The sequence below is a fragment of the Chrysochloris asiatica genome, unplaced genomic scaffold (assembly GCF_000296735.1).
Source record: "Chrysochloris asiatica unplaced genomic scaffold, ChrAsi1.0 scaffold00301, whole genome shotgun sequence".
In the NCBI taxonomy this organism is placed as follows: Eukaryota; Metazoa; Chordata; class Mammalia; order Afrosoricida; family Chrysochloridae; genus Chrysochloris; species Chrysochloris asiatica.
This window is the reverse complement of record NW_006408819.1, coordinates 2,413,901-2,430,574: the sequence shown is the minus strand read 5'-3', so window position 1 is coordinate 2,430,574 and position 16,674 is coordinate 2,413,901. Positions and strand designations below refer to the sequence as shown.

Genomic DNA, 16,674 nt, shown 5'->3' with positions numbered 1-16,674 from the left:
TGAGGTTGGTGTTTCCATGACTTTAGCCTATCCTGAAGGAGTTCTGGTAGCGTAGTGGTTATGAGTCACGCTGCTAACCTCAAGGTCAGCAGTGCGAAAGTACCAGCTGTTCCGCAGGAGAAAGATGGGGCTCTCTGCTCCCATAAAGATTAACAGCCTCAGAAACCCAATGCTGGGTCACTATGAGTCAAAACCAACTCCACAACTCACCACCACCACCTTCCCCTGAAAAATGCTATGCTCTTTGATTTCCACCACATTAAATTGGTAAATTTGGCATCCTTGAGGGACTTACATTGTGTTCAGTATCAATGCTCTTTAATTTGGGGGCATAAAAAGGAGGCTTAACGTGCACTATCAGGGATGTAGGACAGCCCTCGCCACCCTCAGAGAATGAGCAGGTACATTGTCATGATGAAAAACAAAACAAAAAAATTCCTTGGAGCAACTTGACTGCCCCTTCTCACCAATGCAGTTTCAATTTTCTTTAAATGACCAGTAAGCCCTCATGATTACCCCGTGTCCTTTAAGAAAACCTACCAAGACAACCTTTGGGGGACCCCGGAAGCTAGTGCCCATAGTATTCTGAGCACACTTTTCTGCCTTGAATTTAACTGACCCAGCAGATCCCCTCAGAAACCAGTTTTGATTCTTGAGAAAAGTGGTCTGCAGCCATCCACTGATTGCACAGACATGTTTAAACATGTTTTGTTTGCAATAAACCGTTGCATATATGAACTTAAACCCTATCATCGAGTGCCTTCGAGTGCATTCCAACTCATATTATTGTTGGTTCTGACTCATACCAACCCTGCATAAGGTTTCCTAGGAGCTACTGATGGATTTGAACCGCCACCTTGGGGTTCAAATCACCCTTGCAGTCTAGTGCTTATCTTGCAGTGCCATACCAGGACTCTAGAAACCCTGCATAGGATTTCCGAGAGTGGTTGATGGATTTGAACTACCAACCTTCCAATTAGTGCAGTCAACAGTCCAGTGTTTACTTAAATTGTAGAAAGATAACTTGGACAACATTGTGAAGGATGGGTTGGAGGAGCTGTAGTGGACTGTGGGAAGATCAATTCAAACTGATTCAGAAGGGCCTGAGGTGGGACAGGTCTCAGTGACTGATGAGGTGTTGGCCGTGAATGGGGAAGGAGAATGAGGTTAGGAGATGGATCAAGGCTGACACCGAGTCTTGTGACTCAGGTAACTGAGTAGAAGCTGAGAGAAGGATTCTAGGATGACAGGCAGGTGGGATGGACAAGTGAATTGTTGTTAGGTGCCGACTTAAAATGACCACGTGCACAAAAGAACGAAGCACTGTGCAGTCCTGTGCTAGCTTCACAATTGTGCTATGTTGCAGCCCATTGCCGCTGCCACGGTGCCAAGCAATCTTGTGTGTGTGTGTGTGTGGGGGGTCTTCCTCTTTTTTGCTGACCCTCCACTTTACCAAGCATAATGTCCTGCTCCAGGAACTGATCCCTCCTGATAATATGTCCAAAGTATGAGAGAGAAAATCCAGCTATTCTGACTTCTAAGGAGCATTCTGAATGTACTTCTTCCAACACAGATGTGTTTGTTCTTTTGGCAGTCTTTTAATATTTTAATATTTAAAATTTTAATATTCTTCTCCAATACAACTCAAATGCATCAGTTCTTCTATGGTCTTCCTTATTCAATGTCCAACTTTCACATGCATATGGTGTTGTTGGTTGTTAAGTCTTGTCATTTCCGAATTATAGGGACCCCACAAAGGGTTTCCAAGGAACAGCCATTCCTTGGCTGCTGAGTTTGAACTGCCGACCTTGTGGTCTAGTGTTTACCCTATAGCACCACACTAGGGCTCCACATGCATATAAGAGGTGACTGAAAATAACATGGCTGTGGCCGGTGCACCTTCGTCCTCAAATTGAAATTTTTGCTCTTGAACACATTCGAGAGGTCTTGTGCAGCACATTTTCCTAACACAATACGTTGTTTGATTTCTTGACTACTGCTATCATGAGCGTTGATAGTGGATCCAAGCAAAATGAAGTCTTTGACAACTTCATTCTTTTCTCCATTTATTGTGATGCTATTTATTGGTCCTGTGGACTATTGGACATCTCCATCATTGAGCTGGTTTTGCAATGTGCAAGGGGGTAACATCGAAGGGGACTATTCATAGTTATTGTAGGTGGGTCAAATTTAATACGGCCAGTATTATGCTATTCATTTGCTTAAAACATTTATTTGTTGTTGTCAGGTGCCATCGAGTCGGAACCGACTCATAGCGACCCCATGCACAGCAGAACGAAACAATGTCTGATCCTGGGCCAACCTCACTACTGCTGCCACACTTGATGCCACCTGGCCAATCCATCTCATTGGAGGTCTTCCTCTTTTTCTCTGACCCTCCATCTTACCAAGCATGACATCCTTCTCCAGCAACTGTTCTATCCAGACAATATGTCCAAAGTATGAGGGACGAAGCTTAACCATCTTGGCCTCTAAGGAGCACTCTGGCTGCACTTCTTCCAAAACAGATCTATAAGGAGCACTCTGGCTGCACTTCTTCCAAAACAGATCTATTGGTTCTTTTGGCAGTCCATGGCACTTTCAGTATTCTCCTCCAACACCACAACTCAAAGGTATCAATTCTTCTGTGATCTTCTTTATTCACTGTCCAACTTTCACATTCATATGAGGTTATTAAAAATACCATGGCCTGGGTCAGGCGCACCTTAGTCCTCAAGGTGACATCTTTGCTCTTCAACACTTTAAAAAGTTCCTGTGCAGCAGATTTGCCTAAGGCAATACGTCGTCTGATCTCTTGACTGCTGTTTCCGCGAATGTTGATAGTTGATCCAAGAAGAATGAAGTCCTTGACAACTTCAATCTTTTCTCCATTGATAAGAATGTTGTTTATTGGTCCAGTGGTGAGGATTTTTGTTTTCTTGCACTCCATACCGAAGGCTGTGTTCGTGGATCTTCATCAGTAAATGTTTCAAGTCTTCTTCACTTTCAGCAAGCAAGGTTGTACCATCTGCATATCGCAGGTTGTTAATGAGTCTTCCTCCAATCCTGACACCACGTTTTTCTTCATAGAACCCAGCTTCTCATATTATTTGCTCAGCATACAGGTTGAATAAGTATGGTGAAAGAACACAACCTTGTCGCACATTTAGACATTTAAAAGCACTTAAAATACTTACTGATGAAGATCCAAGACTACAGCCTTAAGTATAGATTGCACTTCAGTGTAAGGAGAACAAAAATCCTCACCACTGGACCAATAAATAACATCATGAGAAAAGGAGAAAAGATTGAAGTTGTGAAAGACTTCATTTTGCAGTGCATGGTATCTATTCAATATTCTTTGCCAACACCACGATTTAAAGGCACCAATTCTCCTTCGGTCTTCCGTATTCACCGTCCACCTTACTCATGAATATGAGGCAATTGAAAATGCCACGGCTTGGGTCAGGCACAGCTACTAAGGTGTCTTTGCTCTTTAACAATTTGAAGAGGTCTTTTGCTCCTGCAAAAGTTGTATGTTGTTTGATTTATGGATTGCTGCTTTCAAGCATGTTGATTGTGGATCTAAGTTAAATGAAATCCTTGACATTTTCAATCTTTTCTCCGTTTACCATGATGTTGTTTATTGGATGAGGATTTTCATTTTCTTTACATTGAAATGCAACCCATAATGAATGCTGTGGTCTTTGATTTTTATCATTAAGTATTTCAAGCTCTCTTTGCTTCCAGCAAGCAAGGTTGTGTCTCATGCATGCAGTAGGTTGTGAATCCTGATGCCACATTCTTCGTATAATCCAGTTTTTCAGATTACTTGCTCAACATAAGGATTAATAAGTATGTTGAAAGGATACAATCCTGAGCTGTACTTTTTCTGATTCTAAACTACAGTTTCCCCCTTATTCTTTTCAATGGAGCAGCTGATGGATTCGAACTGCTGACTTTGTTGTTAGCAGCTCATCATGTAACCCACTTAGCCACAAGGGCTCCTTGGGTGTTCAGTTGTTGTTGTTAAGTGTTCTTGAGCCAGTTTCGACTCATAGGAACCCTGTATAGGGTTTCCAAGGAGTGGCTGGTGGGTTTGAACCACCCAAATGGGGGTCCAGTGCATGATCCTGCAGTGCCACACCAGAATGTGATCAGTAGCAGTCCTATGTAATATCAGAGTTTCATAAATTTGGGGTTCTTCTCCTGAAATGCTTCCCATTGCATGTGCAGGTACCAGCTGGCCCCTATTTGTTAAAGGAAGTTACACAGCCCACTTACTATCAAGGGGAGGGGGAGGGGGAAGAGGAGGAGGAGGAATTGACTCGACTTCTTCAGGTAGAATGGCAGCATGTTGCCCTGTGTGGATTGGAGCTTGCTCTGGCTGCTGCTTTTGCTGGATCTGATAAGTCATCTTTGTCTCTGATTTGGTGGTGGTTCCGACCCATAGCGACCCTGTACAGGGTTTCCGAGGCTGTAAATCTTTACGGGAGCAGAAAGCCTCATCTTTCTCCCGCGGAACCGCTGGCAGTTTCGAACTGCTGACCTTGAGGTTAGCAGCTCGACTCATAACCACTACGCTATCAGAGTTCTTCGTCTCTGATTTAGAGGCCTCATTTTTTTTTTTCCTGTTAGTAAATATGGATATAGACATCTACCACTTATCTGTCAGTTTGTTGTACTATGGTGGCTTACGTGTTGTTATGACGCTGGAAGCTACAGCTCTGTTAGTTAAAATTCCAACAGGGTCACCCATAGTGGACATGTTTCGGGGGAATTTCCAGACTAAGAAAACAGATTAGGAAGAAAAGGCCTGGAGTTTCACGTCCCAAACTCAGGCAATGGAAACCCTATGGATCACAACAGTAGATCCAGAACTGATGACAAGGATGGCTCAGGACGGGACAGCATTTTCCTTTTATTGTACATGGGGTCACGAAGTCGGGGCCCACTCGGGGAGGTGAAGGGCAGCTGGATATTGGAACAGAAGCACCATGGGCAAGGAAGGCAATCTAGCCCAGAAAATAAACGTCCTACATGCCCCTACCATCACGCATTGACTTGATTTGCAGAGGGGTTGAACAGAAGTTGAATGTTCTGGAAGCCAGGGGCGTAAGTGCTGAGGGCGGCATCAGAACACGCGCTGGCCCTGCAGATGGCGGGGAGGTGGGCGTGTGCGCGCTGCAGGGAGGAATGGCTCCAAGGACAGGACTGCCGATGCTTCTAGATGGCAAAATGGAAAGCTTGTAGGCCCGCGCTTCCCCCACCCCACAACTTTTCTGGGAATAGAAATTAAGGGGCAAAAATAATTTGTAATCCTCGAATTTTCCCAGACTTCCTTTCCCATCTCTGGAATCAACCTGGGATTGTCAGGAGCAAAGCGCGTTTCGCATCATCGTGCGTGCCTGGAGGTCCAGTCTGGGTCTTTGGGACTTGTGGTCGCTCCCAGCGCAGGTGGCAGGACTAGTGCGCAAGCTGCGGCCAGCTAGGCGGGGCGCGCAGGTGCGGTCGTGGGCGGGGCCGTGGGCGGGACGGGGCGGGCCCGGCTTCGAGTCGCCCCCGCCCGCACGCCGCGCGGCCTTGTGGGTAACTGGGGGCCGCCAGGTGACAGCTAATGGCGGCGGCCGCTTGAGGCGGGCTGCAGCGCGGGGCTGAGGCGCCAGCAGGACCTTCCCAGCCGCTCCGCTCCCGGCCCTGCGGACTCCACGCGTTATGGACTGGCCGGCGGCGGCGGTAGGCGGCGAAGGCAGCGGGGGCCCGGGGGCGGCGGGCGGCAGGAGGCCTCCCCGGGCCGCGGGGGGCTCAGCCGCCGCTTCCCGGCAGCCCAGCGTGGAGGCCCTGGACAGGTAAGCGGGGTCGGTCCCCGAGGCCTCCCCGGGTCCGACCCCTTCCTCAGACCTCTCCCAGGGTCTCCCACCTAGGACCTCCCGACCCCCTCCCTGGATCCCCTGGACCTCTTCCTCTGACCCCTCAGATCTCCTCCCCGGGTCACCCGAAGCCCCTTTTCGGACCTCCCTGCACTCCCCGCTCCCGTACTCCGCTGACACCCCGGATCCTGGACCCTCAGATCCCCTCACCGGGTGTCTCTGAGCCCTTCTTCAACCCCCCCCACGACTTCCTTCCCGATCCCCTGAGCGTCCGTCCCTGAGCTCGCTCCCCAGCTCTGGGTCCTTGGGCCGTCTGCACCTGGCTCACTTCCGCCTGGCGACCTGGAGCGCCCATGGGCTTCAGAGCTGTCAAAACATTCCCAGGACCACCTCAAGCCCCAGGCAGCCACAGCCACAACCAGGAATGCTTAGGGAGGAAGTTTCACCCCACCTGACTTTCCGACCTTTTTCTTTTGTGATTTTAAGACAAAATTCCTGCTGCCCCTGCCTGGGGTCCTTAGGGTTGGGATTGGGAGTGGGAATTGGGGCTTAGGAGCAAAGATTCCCTGATTTGGAAAGCTGAGATAGCAAACTTCCCAGCTACTCCTGGAGCAAGACACAGAGTGGCTGGGATTCAGTTCTTCACACTTCCAGGGAATAGGTGCATTGTTTTCCTGAGTGCAGTCCTCCCACTCAGGCCAGGCCATCAGTTAGAAGCAGAGGCCCACTGTGTCCAACCAGGAGGGCCTCCCCCAGCACTGGGGCATGAAGGGTGGAAGCGCCTCTCGCCCGGCCTATCCAGTTTCCCCACATCTTGGCCAGTGGGTTGACACTAGACTTCAAGTTAGGCAAGAGCGGCTGGTGTCTCCTAGCTCAGTGGGTTTCCGACATGCGTTCCTGCCTGTGTGAGTCATACCAGTGTACTGAACTTTGGGATGTTTCCAAAAGCTTAGGAACAACAAGAAAAACCCACTTGAGTCTTTTCTGCCTCGGTGTCATTGCAATGGATTTTAAGAAGTCAATCAGCCAAGCAGTCAGCTTCACCGAAAACCAATCACAGTTGAGGCAGTACTTGGTACTAGTCAAGGTTCGGGACATCTTGAAGATCCAGAGGACAGGATAATATACAAGACAGCTTTGGCTCTCTGGCTCTCCTTTCGGTGGAGCCAGCAATTTCAACCAACATGATAAAAGCTAGGCTGTAGGACCAGGACATTGGGGCTCAGGATGGGACATGAATCCTAAGGATTCTGATTCTGGAAGCTTAGGGTGAGGCCCAGAAGTTGCCATTTTTCAATAGGTCCACACTCTCATTTGGAATCCCACTTGGGGGGGGGGTGGTAACGGGGAGTATTAGCATTAATGACCCCCTGAGGCAGCTGACATTTGAAGGGAATGGTGAAGCAGGAGGAGATCTTAGGAGGGGGACAGGCAGAGGAGGACTTTCTGGAATGTGCAGTGCAGCTGGCAACCCTGAAGGTGAGCAGCTGGTAAGAAAAGGCCTGTAGAAAGGCAGGGCTCCGATCTTAGTGGGCTTGGGTGCTTTCCTAAGGAAGTGTGTGTTTATCAAGCACTGGGCTCCACAGGAGTTAAGCACTTGACTGCAAACCAAAAAGTCAGTAGTTGGAACCCACCAGTCCCTCCGCGGGAGAATGCTTCCTAAAGATCAGCCTTGGAAACCCTTTGAAGCAGTTCTTGTTTTCCAGGCTCACTGTGAGACATAATAGACTTGATGCTGGATGGCAGTGGGTTTAAGGAATTCTGCGGTAACCTGCTGGATTCAAATGCAGATTTTTAGGCTACACTCCAAATCTTAGCAGTCCATCTTTGGGGCACAATCTGGAATTCTGCATTTTAACAGCCACTGCCTTTACACATTGATGTAGGTGGTCCATGTGATTTCTTTATGCCCATAATGGCCCTGGTCTATCCACAGGGGGCAGCACAATTATTAATAGCATCCACCTTCAACTCAAAATAGTGTTCTGGCTTGGACACCGTAGCCAGGGGGACCTACAAAGAGATTGCAATGAGGCAAGCTCTTGATCCAGTGAGCCGTATAGAAAGATTGCTGGGCAGTGGTGGGCCAGGGAGTCCAAATAGCTGGTTATGGTGGTGTTTGATCTTTCATCGCTTTACTCCTCTGTGAATCTGAGTGGCCATACTGTGACAGGCACTACACTGGCCTGAGAACACAATAGGGAGCAAACACACCCATGTCTGCCCTCAGGAAGCTTACACGTGGTTGGAGACAGTGAATGAGGAACGTGTGTTCGATGTGAGATGGGAACAGGTGCGAGGGACAGAAACCAAGCTGGGAAGAGGGTAGGAAGTGTTGGGGATATGTACTCCAGTTGGTGGATGGTGGGATGGTGGAGGAAAGCCTCACTGTATCTGGGGCAGTAGCATTCTGGGCAGAGAGGCCTGTGCAGAGGCCTTGAGGTGGGAGTGTGAGCAAACGGCTCAAGGGTCCGTGAGGAGACCACAAAGTGGAGGGAGTCAGGGTGAGAGCCCTGGGGAGCACGGTCAGAGAGTCTGCTCAGAAGAGGCGAGGAGGACTTGGTGGCATGGGAACCATTGGAGCAGAGGAGTGATGGCATCTGGTGTCGATTGCCCTGGGGTTCTGTGGCCTCTGTGTGGACACTAGATCTAAAGAGGAAGGGGTGGGACCAGGGAGACCAGCACGTAGCAGGCTCTTGCCAGAATGGGGGCATGGGAAGTAGTTAGACCCCCAGGGTAGAGCCAGTAGGCTTTGCTGAAGATTGCACGTTGGTTTTGGAGAAGCACCGAAGTATTTGACAGGGTATTAGGCGTGTGGAGAAATGGTGTTGCTGAGATAGAGAAGACTGGAAGTGGAGTGGGTTTAGGAAGTCGCAGCCTCCCAGCTCTACACATATGTGTGATGAGGTGTCAATGCCATGTCCAAGAGCAGATGTCACAGAGGCAGTTGGGTTTTATGAACCTGGTGTCTGGACTGGAGACCTAAATTCAGGAGTCAATGCTGTGTAGATGGTGCTTAAATTTATGAGGCTAGAGGAACACTCAGCAGGGTGGTACAGGACTGGAATAGAAAAAGGGGCTTCTCAGTACTTTTAGCAGGTACAAGTGACATGACTGGGGGCCCCTTCAGATGTGAGGGTGAGATGGTGGGTGGCTGGGTGGGTAGTTGGCCGGGCTGTCCCCTGAATTCAGAAGCACCGGTGGGGAGCAGGCTGTAGGCAACAGGGCTAGTTAGTGCCAATTTAGACAGGGTGACTTGGCCATGCTCTTTCACAATTGGCAATGACCCCAGGAGAGTCCTGGTTGGAGGAACAGAGCTGCGAGCCCGCAGCTTGTGAATGGTTGTTGAGAGATGGTGTATGGAGTCACAAGGGGAGAGGAGGGAGGCAGAACACAGCCTCCCTGCTGCATTCTGTCATTGCCACAATCTGTGAGGCCCCCGTCTTTAAGAAGTGAAACCTAGAGGGGAGTCTGGTGTGAGGGTGGGGTCTGGCCAGGCCCTCCGATAGTGCACTGCTCACCTTTCCTCTGAATACTTACTTCTCTTAATGATGATATGGGGGACCTGCAAGAGGATGTGGCTTGCTCAAAGTCACGGAGCTCGCTGGTGACAGAAATAGGGCTCCATCTGGGCCTCAGGTCAGCAAGCTCACTCTACCATGCTGTTGGTTGCTTTCAGTTGCAAGTGAAGCAAAACACCAGCTGAAACCAAAAAGGAAATGTCTTGGGTTACATGGAGAGCCTGGAGAGTCAGCTACAGGCACAGTAGGAACCCGAGTCACCAGCAGTGTTGTCAGAACTGCATGTCTCCTGTTTTCTTATCTTTGTGGGTTCCTCAAGGTACTGCACATGGGAAGTGGCCTCCAGTAGCTCTGGAGGCGGAGCCACACAGCTTAGGGTTGAGAAGAAGGCCTGGGATTGGCTGTAAGTGAACGCAGGAGGAGGAAGTGGCCAGCTTCTCTCCAATTCTATGAAGTGGGGAATGGCAGGTCCCCAGAGTAAAGTGTCAGCAGAAGAAGGGTGGTGGGGATACTAGTTCACCCACGGTGAATGGTAGGGTCCCATGTGGTAGGTTTGCCATTGGGGTAAGTGCTGACAAAAAAATCAGGCCAAATGATGGAGACAGTGTGACGTAACTGGGCAATAAGGAGACTTGGAATTTAAGGAGCCCTGGTGTGGTGGTGTAGCATAAACACCGGCCTGCTGACCACAAGGTAGGCAGTTCCAACCCGTCATCTGCTCCTTGGAAATCCTCTACAGGGTTGCTAGGAGTGGGAACTGACTCCATGCTACTTACCAACAACAGAGTTTAAGAAGAAAATGAAAGTCCCTCCCTTTTCCCAGCTTCCACCTCTTAGTTAGACATTGAGGGCACCAGATTCCTGACACGGTTGAAATGTCTGCCCATTCAGTTTGTGTTTCCAGGAAGGTTTATAAGCACACAGATAGCCTGTCTAGAGCCAGCCTTTCTGGTCACTACTCAAAAGAAGAAGTGGTCTTTTTTGGACCATTCAGGTGATTTCACACTTTGCGTGTTGAGTCCAGGGTTTGCCAGCCTCGAGATGCACATGCGTGGGTTGAATTAGCACTGTATTTTGTGGAGGTCAGAAACATGCTTCCTACAGGGTAAACCTTCAGGACCATCTGTCGGCCTCTGGCTTGATCTGTCAGTTGGGAGAGAGCTCAGCCATGGGTGTGATTTGTAATCCCCACACTGCCTAGGTTGATCCGCTGGCCCGTTAGGTCAGGCCAGCCTCTTGCACTGGCAGGTCTCTAGGCATGCTGCTCCCGTCATGCCGCCTTGGACAGCTGCTGCTATGTCCATCTTTTCATCTGTGAAATGAGTCAAGTATCTTTGTGGCCGGTCGTCCGGGGTCATTGAGAGGCCTAGTGAAGGTGTGTGGGTGGGGTGCTATGAAGACTATGCAAATGGGGCTGCTAGTTTTCGTCTTGTTGCACTGTTCACAGACGTGGTGGTTTGCTAGCATATGCGGCACTGGCTTCTCTTTTGCCCTTCAGCTCGGTGAGTCAGGAAAGACAGCCATGTCCTGGGAAGACAGCCACCTTCAAACAGAGCATGACACCTGTGTGTCTCAGTGGTCTCATCTCGGAAATGAGTTGACCTAGTCCCTGTTCTGCCTCCTTGTCACACAGTGACTGGGAGGCTCAGGTATAATGGTGGCCCTGAAGAACCTTTTGTAAGTTGGCAAAGTCCTTCATGGAAATGTCAGGTATCTTTATTACTGCGTGCCAAACATCATTTTCCTAGTTTGTTCTTGATAAAATCATGCCATTAGCTTTGTTCCCCAAAGAGTCACTTTGATTCACTAGAAATGACAGATACTCTTCTCTAAATTGAAATCTACCAACGTGAAATGGATCAAGTGTTTGACAAGCATGTGCCCTTGGATAAGTATTATAAAGCACCTGCCTTTATGGAGCTGAGACTGGGCATATATTTTGCATGAGGATTTATTTTCTAGAGATGACATTGGAAACATTCACTTCATAGCATTGCAAGAGAGTGACCGTCCAGGAAATGAAAGAAAATAACTTGCTTAACTAGTTACCTAAAATCTTAAACTTTTTTGAATTGTTTGATTCGTTTGAAATTCACCTGGAACCTAATCTTTCTGCCTAGTCGTCAGTCCATGTTTCATTTCTTATATTCAATATAAAGGAAACTAACCGGTACATTAAATGTTCATTCATCTAAAACAGAAAGTGTCTGTATGTCCCTACTAAGAGCTCATTTTCTCCCCAAGAACCTATGGTTTACAACTGTTTAATGACACTATTTCTTTTAGTCCTACAGGATCTCATGTTGAGTGGTGTAAACAGCTTATAGCTGCTACAATTTCTAGTCAGATTTCAGGTTCAGTGACATCAGAAAATGTCTCCAGAGATTACAAGGTAAGCGGCATTGAGTGCTTGATTCCTGTTGAGTGTACTAAGTAGTTGAGAAGCTTTGCTGTCTTAATGCCAGAGAGTCCTTGACCCCTGGATGCTCAGCTGCCATGGGTCTGGGAATGAGGCGAACAGTGCTCTGGTGTTCAATCTGAAATTGCAAAGAGAGGTGGTACCACTTTCTAGGATGTATAGTCAGAGTTGTATCATTCAGAGGAAGAACTCGCTTTAGATGATCATAACTCTTAACAATAAAAGTTCCATTTATTGTTTTGTTTTTAAAAATGTATGTATTTTCTTTGTTAGACTTCTAATTTTCTAAAAACATCTGGTGTATTTCCCTAACTTTGCAATGTATTTTTTTTTTTAAGTTTTTATTGTGAATTGAGTGATAGTTTACATGGGAGAACATCAGCTTTACATTCATCTTATCGTATTTTGTTGCATTGCAATAATTACAATCCCCTCCATGCATCATCATTCAACAGCATTTGCTTCCATTCCCTCTGTTTTATTTTATTTTTTTGGATGTACACTGAAGCACTCAGGAAAATATACCCATTCAAACAACCAAAGGGTACTCCCCACCAGCCTGCTGCCCAGCCACCTGCACACAGCCCCTCTCCGTCCCTAAGTCCAGAGTCTCCAGCTGCTTCATCTCTCCACATCATCATCTCTGCCTCCATCTCTGGCATCACTGCTTCTCTGGATAGGGTCCTGTACTCCGCTCTTCTTCCAGGGTCCTCCGCTCCTGGACTGCAAGATCAACCACTCCCCTCCTTTTGTTATAAAACGTCTACCTTTACATTTGCAACACTCACAGTCAGTCCTGATAGCAAATATTCACTATTAAACCACAAGAGTCTTATCCCTATCTCCTTCACCAGACCCGTGCAGACAGGTTGGAAACCACTCATTGGTGATTCTACCTTCCCCCACACCTTCTGAAACTAAGCTCCCTCTTGAAAGCTTGTAAGCCAAGCACTTCTTGCCTTTGTAGCCCCCCCTTTGGGGTAGCCAATGTCTAAGTTGCCTATCCTTGTGAACCTTGTGTACAGAGGGGGTAGGAATGATCCTCGCTGTAAAGATTGTTCCCTCTTGCAATGTCTTTTTATGTGTAGATACTATTTGTGAGGATTTAGCTCAACTTTAATACAGTCTTTTTTTTTTTAAGTTGTTATTGTGAATTGAGTGATAGCTTACATGTGAGAACATCAATTTTGCACTCATCCTATCTTACTTTGTTTCATTGCAATGATTACAATCCCCCCTGTGCATCATCATTCAACAGTACTTGTTTCTATTCTTTTGTGTACACAAAAACACTCAGGAATATATAGTCATTTAGCCATCCAATGGATACATTTTGCAAGACTTCCTCCTAGCCACCAGCACACAGCCTTTCTCTTTCCATGAGTCTAGAGTCCTCAGCTGCTTCCTCTCTCCATGTCCTCATCTCTGCCTCCATCTCTGGTGTCACTCTGGATAGGGTCCCACATTCCGCTCATGCTCTTCTCCCTTGATGGTCCTAGGGTCCTCTGTTCCTGGAATGTAAGATTAACTACTCTTTCCTTTTTGTCACAAAACTTTACAGTTGTGACTATCGCAATTAGTCATGATAACAATTACTCACTATTGAACCATAAGAATCTCATCCCCATCTCCTTTCACCAAATCTGCCTAGACAAGATGAAAACTATTCCGGTGGGCGGGGGAGGGGGGGGGCACGGGATTCTACCTTCCTCCACACACTTTGAAATTAAACTCTCTCTTGAAAACTTGTAAGCCAGCTACTTCATGCCTTTATAGTCTCCCCCTACCCCCACCCTATTTTAGGTAGCCAGTGTCTAAGTTGCCCATCGCTATCAACCCTGTGCACAGAGGGGATGGGAATGATCCTTGATGTGAAGATTCCTTCATTCTCAGTTGGTATTTTGAGCTAGTACATCTATAAGTATAGGTCAAGTTCCTCAAATTTTAGCAATTTATACTTGTTTTCTTTATCAAATTTTTTTTTTTTTTTATCTTCCTCTAGTTGAGCTCTGATTATCCAGCCATTGAAGCTAGGTCAAATGGGTACTGTCTGCAAGTTTGGGTCATTCTTGTACGTCTCCCCTCACTTCATGTCAGCTGGACGCTTCACTCTCAGCTCTAGCCCACCATGGTTATACCCTTGTCCAGGTCTCACCACACTTCGGACCAACCAGCCCTTCTTCTTCTCTCTCTCATCTCCAGGTTGATAGGAGTCTATGGAACATGGTTAACCTCAGCCCATATCTTTATTGCTGCCTTTCCCGCACTTCCACTCACCAGCTGACCAATGTGGTCACCAGCAAGCTTACATGCCTGCTTGTGTGTTCCCTTTGAGTTTCAGTCTCAGAGAGGGGTTTGTCCTGAAAGGACTTGATTACTTGCCTTGATGGCTCCCCAGCGAACAACTTGTTTGTTCATGTAGTAGCCAATCAGACTGCCATTTTTGTTTTGGATTTTTCCTGCTGGTCTTTCTTTCAAGAAGTATCTTTTGTTCCTCTAGCTGCTCCAGGCTGGTCTGCTTGTTCTTTCAAGTGGGAATGTCCCACCTCAGAAGGCTCTGAATGGGGCTCAGGATTCCACCTAAGGTCACTACAAAGGCTCTGCAAGAAGCCTGTTTCACTGGGCAAGTTCTAGAACCCCTTTTAGGTATTCTAATGCGTTATTGGCTGAAGACAGGCGTACAAGCTTTCTGTAATCATGTTTCCTATTATCCCTTTCTATCCCACTCAAGTGTCTGTTTTACAATAGTAGGCAAGGAAAACCAATATTCATAAGACAGTCAAGTATCTTAACATTATTTCCCCTCTTTTACCCAATCAGACTGTGCCTCGATCTCTGTATCACAGAGCCCTGTTGTTCCAAGGTTGAGCATATATCACTATTAACTTCTGTCCCATTTAGCTGATACAAACCTGCCTAGGTTAATACAGTCTTAATGTCATAAAATCTCAAAAGAGTTGTATGGGCAATCACATTGTTTAGTTCTTACTGAAGTGAGAAATCTCTCATTCCAAGCCAGATAGATGCCCTGCATATTCTCAAGTTAATGGAGATAGACTCCTTGTTCTAAAGTTAAAGGACTGAGGTTTTTTACACCACTGGCTCCCCACCAAAATCTGGGGGCCTAATAAGTGCTCAATAAATGCCTGTTGAATCAATGAACTGATTTTAAAAGTTAGAGCAAGAAAGGAACTTTCCTTTAATGTCAGTAAACTGTTAGCAAGTGTGGTAGATGGAACCATGTTTACACTTCAGGAGTCTGTTTTGTTTGCTGGAATTAAGGTCTCAGTGTACTGTATTCTTTTGTGTCCACCACTACAAGCATGTGAGAATTATTGTAGTGTCCTGGTGTACCATCGGTTAACATGAGTCTCTCAAAATCATAAGTTCTAAATCTATCAGTTGACCTTCACTGCTGGTGATGCTGTAGGGTAAGCACTGGACTGCTAGCCCCAAGGGCAGCAGTTCAAATCCACCAGCCGCTCCTCAGGAGAAAGAGGAGGCTTTCTGCCCCCATAAAGATTTACAGCCTTGGAAACCCTGTACAGGGCCACTGTGAGTTTGAATTGACTACATTGAGTTGTTTGTTTTTTTGGACAGAATCACAATGACACTCATAATGACTTCTTTTTATAATAATGGTTCTTTGAGTAGGGCTGTTAGCCTCAGTCTCGTTGTAGTGTAGAAAGTGACTTATGAGGTCGCCCTGGCTTCACCCTAGCCATCCAGTGCTGTTGCTTCTGCCACAGTTACAAGAATGGCAGTGCTTTTTTTGTTTATTGTTTTCCCTGCTCTCTGCTCTTCATGTGGGCCACAGAGGAGGGGCAGGGCTCCTGGCCCTCCCACCCTCACTGGTCAGCTCTGCTGTCTCCTGAGGGGAGAAGTCTGCTGCATCCATCACGCCAGCATGGTGAGTCACACAGCTGCCAGCTCCACCAGGCCCTGGTGCCCCATCACCTACCCTAGCTGAGAAACTACCCCACCGAATGCAGAGAGTACCATATTTCTGCATAAATAATGTATGCATCATGTGTTTTTGCAAACCACAGAACCCTCTCATGACTTAATGTTATGTGCTAAGCATGTGATATGCTTACACATTTTTTGTGTGGGCAAGGTAGATGCAACAAATATGGTACCTCTCCCCTCACAGACAAGTATGAGTAAACTGTTGTTTTCATTACAGTTGAATGGTTGTGCTGTTTGTTATTGTTGTTAAGTGCCATCGAGTTGGTTCTGACTCCTAGCTACCCAGTACAGGGTTTCTGAGGAGCAGCTAGTGGGTTTGAACCGCCGACCTGCGGTTAGCAATCCAGTGCTTATCCTACAGCACCAAGTGTTGTTTAGATGAAAGAAATTGGCTTTTGACCATGCACATAGGTCAGGTTGGATTGTCCTTAACCTAAAGTAACGACGTCATTTTTCTGTTAGTCTTTAGAGATGTTGTGTAGCACATTTAGCTTATCTTGGAATGTTGTTGTTAAGTGCTGTCGAGTCAGTTCTGACTCATTTTGTTGTTGTTATTGTTCAGTACCATTGAGTTGGTTCCGACCCATAAAAACCCTGTATAGGTTTTCCAAGGAGCACTGGTGAGCTTAAACCTCTGACCTTGCGGATCAAACCAACTTTGCAGTCCAGTGCATTAACCCACAGTGCCACACTAGGACTCCTATGTTGGAATAGTTAAGCACATAATGTTAAAAAATAAAAATTTCCTACAGCTAAAGCTTTTAAATGATTATAAAAGAGTATGCTTTCTATCTTTGTTGTGTTTGCCCTATAATGAAGTCTGGAAAGTGCCAATTAAATGTAGAATTCAGATGTTTATATCCTTTCTTCAATGAGAGTTTTACATATATATATA

The 16,674-nt window shown here is 46.9% G+C and overlaps 1 protein-coding gene across 1 annotated transcript in view; it reads left to right on the top strand.

Moving 5' to 3' along the window:
• Positions 1–5,715: 5,715 nt before the first annotated feature.
• MTMR1 (myotubularin related protein 1) overlaps positions 5,716–16,674 on the top strand; it is a 59,636-nt gene continuing 48,677 nt past the window's right edge. The window contains exons 1-2 of the mRNA XM_006874774.1: positions 5,716–5,849; positions 11,678–11,783. Of these exons, the coding sequence (XP_006874836.1) occupies positions 5,716–5,849; positions 11,678–11,783 (240 nt within the window). The remainder of the gene's footprint in view (positions 5,850–11,677; positions 11,784–16,674) is intronic.